Source organism: Caretta caretta, chromosome 1 (assembly GCF_965140235.1).
Source record: "Caretta caretta isolate rCarCar2 chromosome 1, rCarCar1.hap1, whole genome shotgun sequence".
Classification (NCBI taxonomy): domain Eukaryota; kingdom Metazoa; phylum Chordata; order Testudines; family Cheloniidae; genus Caretta; species Caretta caretta.
The window spans coordinates 56,078,076-56,092,787 of NC_134206.1; the positions used below are offsets into that span (position 1 = coordinate 56,078,076).

Genomic DNA, 14,712 nt, shown 5'->3' on the forward strand with positions numbered 1-14,712 from the left:
ACTTCTTGTGTCTTGCTTACAACACTCCTGCTAATGCATCCCAGAATGATGATTGCTTTTTTTTTGCAACAGTGTTACACTCTTGACTCATTTAGCTTGTGATCCACTATAACCCCCAGATCCCTTTCCATAGTACTCCTTCCTAGGTAGTCATTTTTCATGTGTGTAATTGATTGTTCCTTCCTAAGTGGAGTACTTTGCATTTGTTCTTATTGAATTTCATCCTATTTACTTCAGCCCATTTCTCCAGTTTGTCCAGATCATTTTGGATTTTATTCCTGTCCACCAAAGCTCTTGCAACCCCTCCCAGATTGGTATTGTCAGCAAAATTTATAAGTGAACTCTCTATGCCATTATCTAAATCACTGATGAAGATATTGAACAGATCAGACCCAGGACTGATTCCTGCAGGATCCCATTTGATATGCCCTTCCAGCTTGACTGTGAACCACTGGTAATGATGGTTTTCCAACCAGTTATGCATCCACCTTATAGTAGCCCCATCTAGGTTGGATTTCCCTATTTTGTTTATGAGAAAGTCAATGTGAGACAGTATCAAAAGCCTTACTAAACTCAAGATATACCAAATCTACCACTTCCCCCCATCCGCAAGGCTTGTTACTCTGTCAAAGAAAGCTATTAGGTTGGTTTGACATGATTTGTTCTTGACAAATCCATGCTGACTGTTATTTATCACCTTATTATCTTCTAGGTGTTTGCAAATTGATTGCTTAATTATTTGCTCCATTATCTTTCTGGTTATTGAAGTTAAACTGACCGGTCAATAATTCCCCATGTTGTCCTTATTTCCCTTTTTATAGACTGGCACTATATTTGCCCTTTTCCAGTCCTCTGGAATCACTCCCGTCTTCCCTGAGTTTTCAAAGATAATTGCTAATGGCTCAGATATCTCCTCAGTCAGCTCCTTGAGTATTCTAGGATGTATATCATCAGGCCCTGGCAACATGAAGACAGTAACTAGTCTAAGTAATATTTAGCTTGTTCTTCTTTTATTTTAGCCTCAGATCCTAACTCATTTTCACTGGCATTCACTATGTTAGACATCCAATCACCACCAACCTTTTTGGTGAAAACAAACAAAAAAGTCTGTTAGCACTTCTGCCATTTCCACATTTTCTGTGATTATTTCCCACCCCACTCTACTCACTGAGAATGGGCTTACGCTGTCCTTAGTCTCCCTCTTGCTTCTAATGGATTTATAGAATGTTTTCTTGTTACCCTTTATGTCTCTAGCTAGTTTAATCTCATTTTGTGCCTTGGGCTTCCTAATTTTGTCCTTACATACTCGTGTTATTTGTTTATATTCAGCCTTTGTAATTTGACCTAGTTTCCACTTTTTGTAGGTCTCTCTTTTGAGCTTCAAATCATTGACTAATTAAGCCAGAGTGGTCTCTTCCCATCTTTCCTGTGCAGTGGGATAGTTGGCTCTTGTTCCCTTAATAAGGTCTCTTTGAAAAACTCATTTTATTTTACTAATTTGCATCACAGAGATGCTTGAGGAGTGAAAGAGCTGAAAATAAAAGCAATGATAGCAGCAGCATTTTTTCCCCATCTAAGATGTGGTGCAGCATGTCAAAATGACGTCATTTCATTATAAACGGAGTGGTTTTACTTTAAATCTAATTGTGGCATGAGCATGCTTGTGCAGGTTATCAAATTATTCTGGAACATGCTTTGACTAGCAGGGAAAGACAATATCTAACGCACAGGACCTAGAGAGATCCCAGTTCTGCTATAATTCTCCTGTGAGACCGCAGGCAACTCACTTAGGAATCTGAGGCACAGAGAAGTTATCTGCAAAATGAGAATGACACTTATCTGCCTCACAGGGGTGCTGTGCTTTGGGACTTACTTCGTTAATATCTGTAAAATGCTTTGAGATCCTTGGATGGACATCTACATGCCATCACAAAAAACAAATGTCCCCATTTCTATTGTGAGCTAGATTACATCCCAAACTGTTACAATTGAAAGGCCTGTTAAATGTAGAACTGATCTCTTGTCATAGTGCTGGGAGCAAAGATGTGGGTTTGTGTAACGGGGCAGGTGCAGTATTTAATAACTGTCTGTAATTCAGTTTCTCACACATATTTTGAGAGCAAATAGCTGTAAATTTTGCACCATTTATATCTGGTCTTCATCTTTTTGGCCAGTGTGCAGCTTGTTACCACACCACATCCATAGAAGCAGACTAAATCAGGACTCCAAACTTTTCAAGGCTGTACACTAAGGTTGAGCAATGCATAGCTTAATTTTCTTGCTTGAGCTTGAAAATGTACTGAGAGTCAAAATACCAACTTCACTTAATTTAAATGTCAGGGATAACATTTTCAAAACATCTAAGTGAATTAGGAGCTTAAACCCCATTTTCAAAGTGAATTAGACACTTAGTAACTCATGTCTCTCTGAAAAGTCAATGGTTTTTAAGCACCTAGGTGCCTGTCACTTTTGAAAACTGGCATTTAGGGCTCCTACATCACTTAAGTGCATTGGAAAAAATTTTCATTGCTCTACATTCCCCCACTTCCTTTGAATTATGTGAACTACAGTGATATAGAAGGTTTGCCATACAACATTGCTCAGTTAGTTACTGGTGACAGCCAGGATTGCTTGCTGATACCCACAGAAATCTGTTCAGTATATTATGTTTCTTATTCTGAACAAATCCACAGCTGGAGAAGGTCCTCCTTCCGTTCTGATACAAATACAGCCTTCAGTTAAGTCATTTACATTTTTCACAAGTCCAGGACTATATTTCTGGGCACTCTTGAGATGGATTCTGTGCATGTTCCCAATGAACCAGATCATCTGTTAACACCACTACACATTAACATTTTCAAATGACTTTAGTTAAATATCTACAGTACGCCTTTTAGAGTTACAATACTCACCATAATCACAGAGCACAACTAACAATAGATTTGAAAAATCTTTCAACATCTGTTTCATTCTGATCAGTGGGCTCCCAGGTCCTTTTATTCCTCATGTCCTTTTTCACCCCCAAAGCGCACACACTTTTTTCAAGAACACCTGAAAATTAAAACTTCAAAAAATTAGAACCCTGTTGAATTTGCTTCATAAAAGAAAAAAACCCTGAACATTAGTTGAAAAACTTTTGACAAATACTTAATATCTCCATTTCCTCTTCTATCCACCTTACAATCAGCTACATATCTCCAGTGCACCTAGACATGCATGGCTACAATTCAGTATATAACAAAGTTCACCTCCCCAATGTCAGTTCCTGTATCAGAACAATGAGATTTTCTTATCGCTTTACCCTTCCAACCAACCTGTTAAGGTCTGGATAGCAATCCCATTGCAAAGACTGCAGTAGTCAGCTTTTATATAAGGATCATAGAATCATAGAATATCAGGGTTGGAAGGGACCTCAGGAGGTCATCTAGTCCAACCCCCTGCTCAAAAGCAGGACCCATCCCCAATTAAATCATCCCAGCCAGGGCTTTGTCAAGCCTGACCTTAAAAACTTCTAGGGAAGGCGATTCCACCACCTCCCTAGGCAACGCATTCCAGTGTTTCACCACCCTCCTAGTGAAAAAGTTTTTCCTAATATCCAACCTAAACCTCCCCCACTGCAACTTGAGACCATTACTCCTTGTCCTGTCCTCTTCCACCACCGAGAATAGTCTAGAACCATCCTCTCTGGAATCACCTCTCAGGTAGTTGAAAGCAGCTATCAAATCCCCCCTCATTCTTCTCTTCTGCAGACTAAACAATCCCAGTTCCCTCAGCCTCTCCTCATAAGTCATGTGTTCCAGACCCCTAATCATTTTTGTTGCTCTTCGCTGGACTCTCTCCAATTTATCCACATCCTTCTTGTAGTGTGGGGCCCAAAACTGGACACAGTACTCCAGATGAGGCCTCACCAATGTCGAATAGAGGGGGACGATCACGTCCCTCGATCTGCTCGCTATGCCCCTACTTATACATCCCAAAATGCCATTGGCCTTCTTGGCAACAAGGGCACACTGCTGACTCATATCCAGCTTCTCGTCCACTGTCACCCCTAGGTCCTTTTCCGCAGAACTGCTGCCTAGCCATTCGGTCCCTAGTCTGTAGCGGTGCATTGGGTTCTTCCGTCCTAAGTGCAGGACCTTGCACTTATCCTTATTGAACCTCATCAGATTTCTTTTGGCCCAATCCTCCAATTTGTCTAGGTCCCTCTGTATCCTATCCCTGCCCTCCAGCGTATCTACCACTCCTCTCAGTTTAGTATCATCGGCAAATTTGCTGAGAGTGCAATCCACACCATCCTCCAGATCATTTATGAAGATATTGAACAAAACCGACCCCAGGACCGACCCCTGGGGCACTCCACTTGACACCGGCTGCCAACTAGACATGGAGCCATTGATCACTACCCGTTGAGCCCGACAATCTAGCCAACTTTCTACCCACCTTATAGTGCATTCATCCAGCCCATACTTCTTTAACTTGCTGACAAGAATACTGTGGGAGACCGTGGCAAAAGCTTTGCTAAAGTCAAGAAACAATACATCCACTGCTTTCCCTTCATCCACAGAACCAGTAATCTCATCATAGAAGGTGATTAGATTAGTCAGGCATGACCTTCGCTTGGTGAATCCATGCTGACTGTTCCTGATCACTTTCCTCTCATCTAAGTGCTTCAGGATTGATTCTCTGAGGACCTGCTCCATGATTTTTCCGGGGACTGAAGTGAGGCTGACTGGCCTGTAGTTCCCAGGATCCTCCTTCTTCCCTTTTTTAAAGATTGGCACTACATTAGCCTTTTTCCAGTCATCCGGGACTTCCCCGGTTCGCCATGAGTTTTCAAAGATAATGGCCAATGGCTCTGCAATCACAGCCGCCAGTTCCTTTAGCACTCTCGGATGCAACTCGTCCGGCCCCATGGACTTGTGCATGTCCAGCTTTTCTAAATAGTCCCTAACCACCTCTTTCTCCACAGAGGGCTGGCCATCTATTCCCCATGTTGTGATGCCCAGCGCAGCAGTCTGGGAGCTGACCTTGTTCGTGACGACAGAGGCAAAAAAAGCATTGAGTACATTAGCTTTTTCCACATCCTCTGTCACTAGGTTGCCTCCCTCAGTCATTAAGGGGCCCACACTTTCCTTGGCTTTCTTCTTGTTGCCAACATACCTGAAGAAACCCTTCTTGTTACTCTTAACATCTCTCGCTAGCTGCAGCTCCAGGTGCGATTTGGCCCTCCTAATTTCATTCCTACATGCCCGAGCAATATTTTTATACTCTTCCCTGGTCATATGTCCAACCTTCCACTTCTTGTAAGCTTCTTTTTTATGCTTAAGATCCGCTAGGATTTCACCGTTAAGCCAAGCTGGTCGCCTGCCATATTTACTATTCTTTCGACACATCGGGATGGTTTGTCCCTGTAACCTCAACAGGGATTCCTTGAAATACAGCCAGCTCTCCTGGACTCCTTTCCCCTTCATGTTATTCTCCCAGGGAATCCTACCCATCCGTTCTCTGAGGGAGTCGAAGTCTGCTTTCCTGAAGTCCAGGGTCCGTATCCTGCTGCTTACCTTTCTTCCCTGTGTCAGGATCCTGAACTCAACCAACTCATGGTCACTGCCTCCCAGATTCCCATCCACTTTTGCTTCCCCTACTAATTCTTCCCGGTTTGTGAGCAGCAGATCAAGAAAAGCTCCCCCCCTAGTTGGCTCCTCTAGCACTTGCACCAGGAAATTGTCCCCTACGCTTTCCAAAAACTTCCTGGATTGTCTGTGCACCGCTGTATTGCTCTCCCAGCAGATATCAGGAAAATTAAAGTCACCCAGGATCTCGATGCATTAAAGCAGGGGTTCTCAAACTTCATTGCACGGTGACCCTCCTTCTGCCAAAAAACATTACTGCATGACCCCAGGAGGGGAGACCAAAGTCTGAGCCTGCCCAAGCCCTGCCGCCCCGGATCAGGGTGGGGGCCAAAGCTGAACCCCGAGTCCTGCCTCCCTGGGCCGAAGCCCTTGCTCTTTGGCCCCAGGCATTGGGCTCCAGCAAGTCTAACATGAGCCCTGGTGACCCCATAAAATAGGGTCCTGACCCACTTTGGGGTCCTGACCCACAGTTTGAGAACCGCTGCGCTAAAGCAACAGGATTCATATAAAGTACAGACTGGTTAAAATTGAGAATACAACATGGATTCTGACCTCTGCACACATAGGCACTGAGAGATTATTGCTAGTGTTCATTGAATCATAGGACTGGAAGGGACCTGGAGAGGTCATCTACTCCAGTTCCCTGCAGTCATGGCAGGAGTAAGTATTATCTAGACCAGAGGTGGGCAAACTACGGCCTGCGGGCCACATCCTGCCCGGCCCCTGAGCTCCCGGCCGCTCCCCTGCTGTCCCCCCTCCCCTGCAGCCTGAGCGGGCCGTGCTGTGTCACCAGCGCTCTGGCCCACTGCTCTTGCTGGGCAGCGTGGTGGCGTGACTGGCTCTGGCATGGTAAGGGGGCGGGGGGTCCCGGGGCAGCAGTCAGGGGGCGGTTGGATGGGTCAGGGGTTATGGGGGGGGCACTCAGGGAGCGGGGGCGGTTGGATGGGTGGGAGGTTTTGGGGGGGGGCTCAGGGAACAGGGGGGGTTGGATAGGGCATGGGAGTCCCAGGGGGCCTGTCAGGAGTTGGGGGTGTGGATAGGGATTGGGGCAGTCAGGGGACAGGGAGCAGCAGGGGTTAGATAGGGGATGAGGTCCTGGGGGGCAATTCGGGGTGGGGGTCCAAGGAGGGGGCGGTCAGGGGACAACGAGCAGGGGGGTTGGAGGGGTCAGGGATTCTGAGGGGGGGCAGATAGAGTGTGGGGGCCAGGCTGTTTGGGGAGGCACAGCCTTCCCTACCCGGCCCTCCATATAGTTTTGCAACCCCGATGTAGCCTTCGAGCCAAAAAGTTTGCCCACCCCTGATCTAGACTATCCCTGACAGGTGTTTGTCTACCCTGCTCTTAAAAAATCTCCAATGATGGAGATTCCACAACCTCCCTAGGCAATTTATTCCAGCGCTTGCATATATAAAACCATCAATAACTTTGCTTTCTGTTAACTGTTTTGTTTGTGTTTAAAGAGAATCCTCATTAGCACAAAAATGAATCAATACAAATCTGTCATTGATTCTCAGACTTCCCTTTTGGTTCAGGTTTATCAATATATTTAATAATCACTGTTAGATCTACAATTTGTTTGCACATCTTTGATATTAATCAGAGGGGGAAGGTGCTAAAATTTGGAGTTTCACCATCTATTTTATTGGTGAATCAGATATTTTAAGTCTAAATTTTGTCAGTTTCACCTGCAGTTGATTGTGCCACAATTATAGATGCCATTTTTGACAATTCGTCCTACAATGCATATTTTTTATTTTCGTTCCACTTATATAGATTAATCACAATTTTGTTTTAAAGTAAATTGAGTAAATCTCCATGAAGCTTGTAGTAAAAAAAAGTAGGACGACGACTATGATCGCAGCAGCAACAATTTGTTTGAAAAGGAAGTTACAATCAACCCAAAAGATAAGACCCTCCCAAAAGGCACTATTATCAAAAAAAGGCTATTATTATTATTTGCATTATAATGGTGTCTACCCTACTGTGCTAGATACTGTACAAACACAATGAAGAATGAGTTCTGGCTCGATAGAGTTTATAATCCAATTTTAAGATGAGAGAACACAGGTAGATACAACCAATAGATGGGGGAAGAGCACAAAGGTGACAGTGAGACAGTTTTAAGTCTCTCAGTCACAAGCAGACCATTCAATTTGTCAGTAATCGTAAACACAGTGAGTTCATTTAATATTGACAAGATTGTTAAAGTCATTGATCTAGAATATAGGAGGAATATCACATAAAAGTTTGTTATTTTCTTGGTTTCTTCTCCTGTATTCCCCATGTCCATCCTTCCTCCACATTCTCTTACCCAGCAGAGAGACTGATTAATAGTAGCATGCACAGCTTTGCAAAGCAATAAGTAAAGGGTAATATGATAATAAAGCCACATATATCTGAAGAATGTAATCATCACTGAGTCCAAGGCCTTAACAGGATTCTAAAAAGGATTAGACATTGATATAGGTAGTGAGAACATCCACAGTTATATTAGAGAGGATGCAGATTATACAGTGATAATTAAGCCTTATGTCTCAAGACATAAATTCACTGCTAAAGGTTAAAATGGGCAGATTATTCCATAACTGCCTTTTATGGGTATTCTTGCACTTCCCTTTGCAACATGTGGTACTGGCCATCGTCAGGGACAACATACCAGATCAGGTGGACTGTAAGTCCTGTATGGCAATTCCTCCATTCCTACCATAAGAACATAAGGATGGCCATATTGGGTCAGACCAAAGGTCCATCTAGCCCAGTATCTTGTCTTCTGACAGTGGCCAATGCCAGATGCTTCAGCAGGAATGAACAGAACAGGACAATTGGCTGTGAGTGACCCCAGTGTGTTAGGGAGGGAGTGCATCGGAGGTGAGGGGTGGCTGTGAGTGACTCCAGTGTGCGTGTGTGTGAGGTTGTCTTGAGGATAGGGGTGACGGTGGTGAATGCCCCAGTTTCCCCATCTGTAAAATGTGGATACTGACCTTCTGTGCAAAGCGCTTTGAGACCTAATGATGAAAATCATTAGATAAGAGCTAGGTATTATTATTATATCTCTGTGCCTCTGTTTCCCATCCCACCCTTTGCCTGTCTTGTCTCTTTAGAGTATAAACCTATCGGGGCAAGGATTCTCTCTTACAAAGCATATGCACAGCACCTAGCACAATGGAGGTCCCAGAATTAGTTGGGGTCTTTAGGTGCTACTGTAATGCAAATAATAATTGCAACCTTCTCTTTTTTGGCCTTTACCCTTTTCATCTATTCAAAATTCCCCTGATAAAATCATCTCCTTAAATCCTTTCCAGTCTTTTAGGACAGGGATTCTCAACCAGGACTACATGTACCCCCGGGGATATGCAGAGATTTTCCAGGGGTATGTCAACTCATCTACGTATTTCCCTAGCTTTACAACAGGCTACATAAACAGCACTAGCGAAGTCAGTACAAACTAAAATTTCATACAGTGACTTGTTTATATTACTCTACATAATATACACTGAAATGTAAGTACAATATTTATATTCCAGTGGATTTATTTTATAATTATATGGTAAAAATGAGAAAGTCAGCAATTTTTCAGTTATAGCATGCTGTCACACTTGTATTTTTATGTCTGATTTTTGTAAGCAAGTTGTTTTTCAGTGAGGTGAAACTTGGGGGTATGGAAAACAAATCAGACTCCTGAAAAGGGTACAGTAGTCTGGAAAGGTTCAGAGCCACTGTTTTAGGCTGTACCTACATGGAGAATTTTAGAAATTCTCCCACCACTGGCCTAGTACCAATGCTGCTCAACTGGTGGAAGCACTAATACAGATCAAGTGCCAGTGTGTTTACCACCGATTTGTCTAGATCTGCTCAGAGAAGGCTTCAATACAGTGATAAAAATGTTTGCATGCAGTCTACACTAGTGTTCTCACCTTCGCTAGCACTGCTGGAGCATCAGCAGTTGGTGACCAACTGTGAAAGAACTGCTAAAAACTCTCAGTGTAGTGAAGAGCTTGCAGTCTCACATTTCAAGTTCTGAGCTTCAGTTTCAATCCTATACCCGTTTACATCTCTGTTCTCATTTCTTCCTGTTCCCTCTGTGGCTCCATACACATGCCTCAATCCTCTCCCCTTATTGCTCCCTCCATCTTTTTCTCCCATCTCAGCCTGGTGCAAATATTGACAGACTAGTATATTTAAGTCAAGTGGACTTATGGGACACAGCCTGCTAAATTTACATAGACTGTTTTCACCTATTCAAATGAGTTTTCCCACATACTAAAAATTACAGGACTCTTGCTTCATAGTCATGCTGCTGACTCTACTGATTTTATATAAAATAGATAGAAAACTCTTTACCACCCAGTGGATTCCTTTAATTTCCGGATCCGTTTTTACAGCAACTGCCAAAGATCCAAGAGCCAGTGTGATGGCACAAATATCTGTTCATTACCAGCTTCTGTAGGAGAATCATTATATTATGCAGCAAATATTCCCTCTTTGTAAAGGAAGGTAAGTCTTCATATAAAGCAGATTATATACTACACTTCAAAGGCCTTCAATAGTTAACCAGATACTTAATGAACACTACTTGAGGATTTAGTTCAATAAGGTTATAAAATGAACTTGACTTAAAGCAACATCTTTCCACTCTCACAATTCTGACCCACTTCAGTGTTAAGGGGAGCAGCAGTTTTGGTGGCTCCCGCACTTCTCCCAACAGCAAGTGCTCACCCTCCTCCTCCCTCTCAGATCCCCAATCTTCTCTTGCTCCCCTTTACCCACCCTGAGAAGCCTTGGAACCGCACCCCTCCTCTGCAATAGACAAAGAGATCCATTCATCTCACCTGAGCTATCAGCCACTTCCCTCCTGCTTCTCTACTCAGATAAGATGCTGACACCATGCCAGTGCCTCCCTGTCCTCAGCAACTTCTTGGACTCAGGAGCAGGGTGGGACCAAGCAGTGGGAGGAGGAGTGGCACACTGAGCAGGCAGACTTGGAGGATGAGAGGAGTTCCGGAGACAGGCAAGCGAATAGTCTCAAGTCTGGACTGGCTCCTCTCAAGACTCATGATTGAGCCTCTCCTCCACAGCAGCTCTTTCATCCACACTATAGTGTCCCCTAGCAGCTCATCAGGAAACTGGCCAGGGACACTGTCAGGAACAAAATAAAAATGGTCGGGGAAAATAAAATTTTACAAAATCTAAGACCAACAGAAATGTTGCCAGGATTTTTTTAAAATCTGGTGAAAAACAGTGTGCTTAATGTTTGTTCATTAATAAATGTTCTTCAACAGTCTCTGCAAACTAAACATTGAAGCATCTTACTAGTGCTGGAGAACTTGAGTGTGAAATCAACCAGAAACTCAATATCAGCACAAGTATGAAACTGGCTGACAAGTTCCTTTATATTGCCCAACATGAAAAGAATGCAAACGGTATAAACTGTGAAAAGAAAATATTATTTTAAAGTTTCTTATTTCTAATTATCTGTACTTCAGGAAAGGTGACTAATTATTTTTAACCAGGTTTCAGAGTAACAGCCGTGTTAGTCTGTATTCGCAAAAAGAAAAGGAGTACTTGTAGCACCTTAGAGACTAACCAATTTATTTGAGCATGAGCTTTCGTGAGCTACAGCTCACTTCATCAGATGTATACCGTGGAAACTGCAGCAGACTTTATATACACACAGAGATCATGAAACAATACCTCCTCCCACCCCACTGTCCTGCTGGTAATAGCTATTACCAGCAATAATAAGTAATTATAATTATATATATATATATAATTATATATAATTATTATATATATATAATATATAATTTATATTTTAATTAATTAATTAATTTATATTATATATATAATATATATAATAATTATATATATTATATATATAATAATTATATATATTATATATAATATATAATATATAATAATAATAATTATAATTAATATATAATATTAATTATAATTAATTAATTTATATTATATATATATAATATAATTTATATAATATATAATATATACCAGCAATAATAAGTAATTATATATATATATATATATAATTATAATATATATATATAATATATAATATATAATTATATATTATATATATATATATATATATATAATATATATAACTTATTATAAATAATAAGTAATAATAAGGTAATAAGCTATTACCAGCAGGACAGTGGGGTGGGAGGAGGTATTGTTTCATGATCTCTGTGTGTATATAAAGTCTGCTGCAGTTTCCACGGTATACATCTGATGAAGTGAGCTGTAGCTCACGAAAGCTCATGCTCAAATAAATTGGTTAGTCTCTAAGGTGCTACAAGTCCTCCTTTTATTTTTAACCAGTAGCTCTTTAACTGCCTTTAGGATTAGCTGATTTCTTAAGGGTTAAGATCTGCTGGGAATTTCAGATCTTCTAATATAAACCCCCAACTCATTATAATCAACAGAGCAGTCTAGGTGGCATCATATTTTATCAAAACCTGATCAGTGTTGGACATATGAGCAAGACAATTTTGCATTGTTATTGTATGTGGTTTTATTCAAATTAAAAGTCTTGTCTTGAGTTGAAAGACACTAATGGCACTAGAAATGCCATGTGTAAGAAAGATATTACTACAAAGATGGTAAAGTCTGCTTCCACCAACATTTGGGGCCTAATCTCACCAAGTGCTGAGCTTTTATTGACATCAATATGGCTAGGGAGCTCAGCACCTCACAGCAAGTAGCCAGCAACCTTCAGCCTCAGGACGTCTAGAACTAGTTTAGAGATCATATATATGGATGAGATTTCCTTTTGAAGGACTGCTGTGAGGAATGAATGATGAGTTTACTATATATCAAAGGATTTGGAAGAACTTTCAAGGAAGAATAAATAATGAATGTCAAGAATTAAATATACTGTATTGCCTTTGGTGGCATCAGAGATGGAATTCAAGCATCCAGTCTTTTACCCTTATGGGTTTCTTTTCTTTCCCTTTTAAAATATTTTCTGTGCTATTTAATTCTTCCTGGACTCCACTCATTAATGATGCTTTTCTGAAATCAAGGGAGCTACACAGCACCCTGGGAAGTATGTCAGTTTCACAGATGGAGAATTAAAGTACAGGGATTCAAACCAAATCCTCAAGGGTGTTTAGGCGCCTAATTTCCATTGATTCCAATGGAAGTTAGGAGCCTAAGTACCTTTTGAGGATCTAGGCCTAAGTGATTTGCCCAAGGTTTCATAAGAAGCCTCTGACAGAACTTGACAACAGATCTCCCGAGTCTCAATCCAGTGGTTTAAATGAGAGGCCATGCTCAGTAAAAACAAGAGTCCAACTATAGATGAGAGTTTGTCTTTGGTGCATTTCCATGTAGGCTGGTTATAAGTTTTCAACTAGCAGGGTTATCGAAGCTTCTCACTGACTAAACAGGTACATATCAGAGCACTTCTCATAACACATTTTCAAAGAAGGTCCAATGGAAAAAGGATGAAGGATAAAGACTGGTATAAATATTGTATGTATTGAGATTGGTTGGTCAGCAGAAGTTAGAACTAGTTTGGCTCAGTAACACTAAATTTCCAGATTATTTTTTCTATGCTGTAACATGAAAACATTTTAGCCACAAGTAGCTTCATTCTCACATTTTTCTGCAGGTCCCATTGCTTTAAGGAACTTCTGTACTTGAGGGCACAGCTGTATATGTGTGGGGGAAAAAAGTGTTTTGTTTTAGTTTTTTTTTTTTTAAAAAGTAGGGGGGGTGGAAAGGCTAACTGAGGTTGGAAAAAAGGTGTTAAGAGAAATGCAGTGTGCTATATTTTTAACTGTAGCACAAACAACATTAGCCAAGGGAATTAAAAAAAAAAGCTTATATGACTGTTTGCATCAAGATATTGGAAATATTTTCATGTGAATTTTTTTTAAAGACGACGAAAAGTAAGTATTTAATTTCAATTCATTACTATGACGAAGTAAAGGTCTGCAGAAGCGTGCATCATTGCCAATTATCTTGAGGGCTACACTGCTACAATCCCATAGAAATGAATGGGGTTGCACCGGCGCCGCTGAAGGCAGGATCTGTCCCATTGTCTGAAAAAGGCAGCGTGGAGCCCCAGGGAAGAGAACCGAGAAGGAACAGCCCGCGTTTAGGTAGGCGTTTGCACGAACCGGGTCCCTTCTGCCTGGGGAAATTGCGGCCGTAACGGCAAGCCCCTGTTAGGAGCACGCACTGAGCCAGCCAGCTGTCACACGACGCCAAGTCGGGGGCTGCTGCTGACCGGCAGGACGCGGAGCTTTCGGAGGATCCTGCCGGCGCTGCTGCCAAGCGGACACCGTTTCCAGCGCTCCGCGCAGGACCCAAGCGCAGGGGAGCAGACGCATCCCGCCCACCCGCTGCCCGTGTCAGGAGCAATGGGCTGCAAACCCCGCCAGGCGCCCGAGCCTGGGGGCGAAGCGAGCCCTTACCTGAAGGGAAGGACGCCTCTCTCCCGCCGAGCCCGGCTCCGCAGCCGCCGCCGCCGCCCAGTGGGACGCGTCCCGGCCGAGCGGAGCTAGTCCCGCGCCCGGGCTGAGGGCGCGCCGCCCCGCGGCTGACTGGCACCGCTCTGTCAACGCCCCCGCAGCGCGGCGCGGCGCGGCGCTCCCCTGGCCGGGCGGAGCAGCTGGAAGCGCCAGGGGGCGCGGGATGGAGACGGGAAGCCCTGCCCGGGATCTGCCGGGGCGGGGGGAGGGAGGTTCACGCCTCTGCGGCGCGTCCCACTCCCGCCCCGCCCCAGAGAGCGGGCAGGGACCGCGGGCCCCGAAGCGTTGGCTGGCCCATGCACCGACCCCTCTGCCGAGGACCAAGTGGAGCCCACTGCCAGGCCCTAAGCGGCCGGGCAGCGTTTTAGCCCGACGCGGCCTATTGCAGCATAGGTCAGCCCCGCAGGGCTCAGGGGCAGAAGCTGAATGCAGGCAGAGGTAAAATAGTTTAACTCTCTCACTCCTTATGGACTATAACAGGGTTCAAAAAGAAACTAGATCAATTCATGGAGGACCGGTCCATCAATGGCTAGGAGCTGGGATGGTGTCCCTAGCCTCTGTCCGCCAAAAGATGGCAG

General features: G+C 43.2%; 1 protein-coding gene across 3 annotated transcripts in view; it reads right to left on the reverse strand.

Annotated features, from left to right (window-relative positions):
- The window catches only part of THSD1 (thrombospondin type 1 domain containing 1), a 31,646-nt gene extending 17,387 nt beyond the window's left edge, over positions 1 to 14,259 (reverse strand). The window contains exons 1-4 of one of the 3 annotated variants that reach the window (XM_048848691.2): positions 14,078 to 14,259; positions 10,463 to 10,769; positions 9,975 to 10,074; positions 2,913 to 3,051 (exon numbers count right to left, since the gene is read on the reverse strand). In XM_048848691.2, the coding sequence (XP_048704648.2) occupies positions 2,913 to 2,970 (58 nt within the window). In that variant the 5' untranslated portion in view covers positions 2,971 to 3,051; positions 9,975 to 10,074; positions 10,463 to 10,769; positions 14,078 to 14,259. The remainder of the gene's footprint in view (positions 1 to 2,912; positions 3,052 to 9,974; positions 10,075 to 10,462; positions 10,770 to 14,077) is intronic. The other 2 variants (XM_048848684.2, XM_075128235.1) reach the window with 2 other exon arrangements.
- Between the last annotated feature and the right edge of the window lie 453 nt (positions 14,260 to 14,712).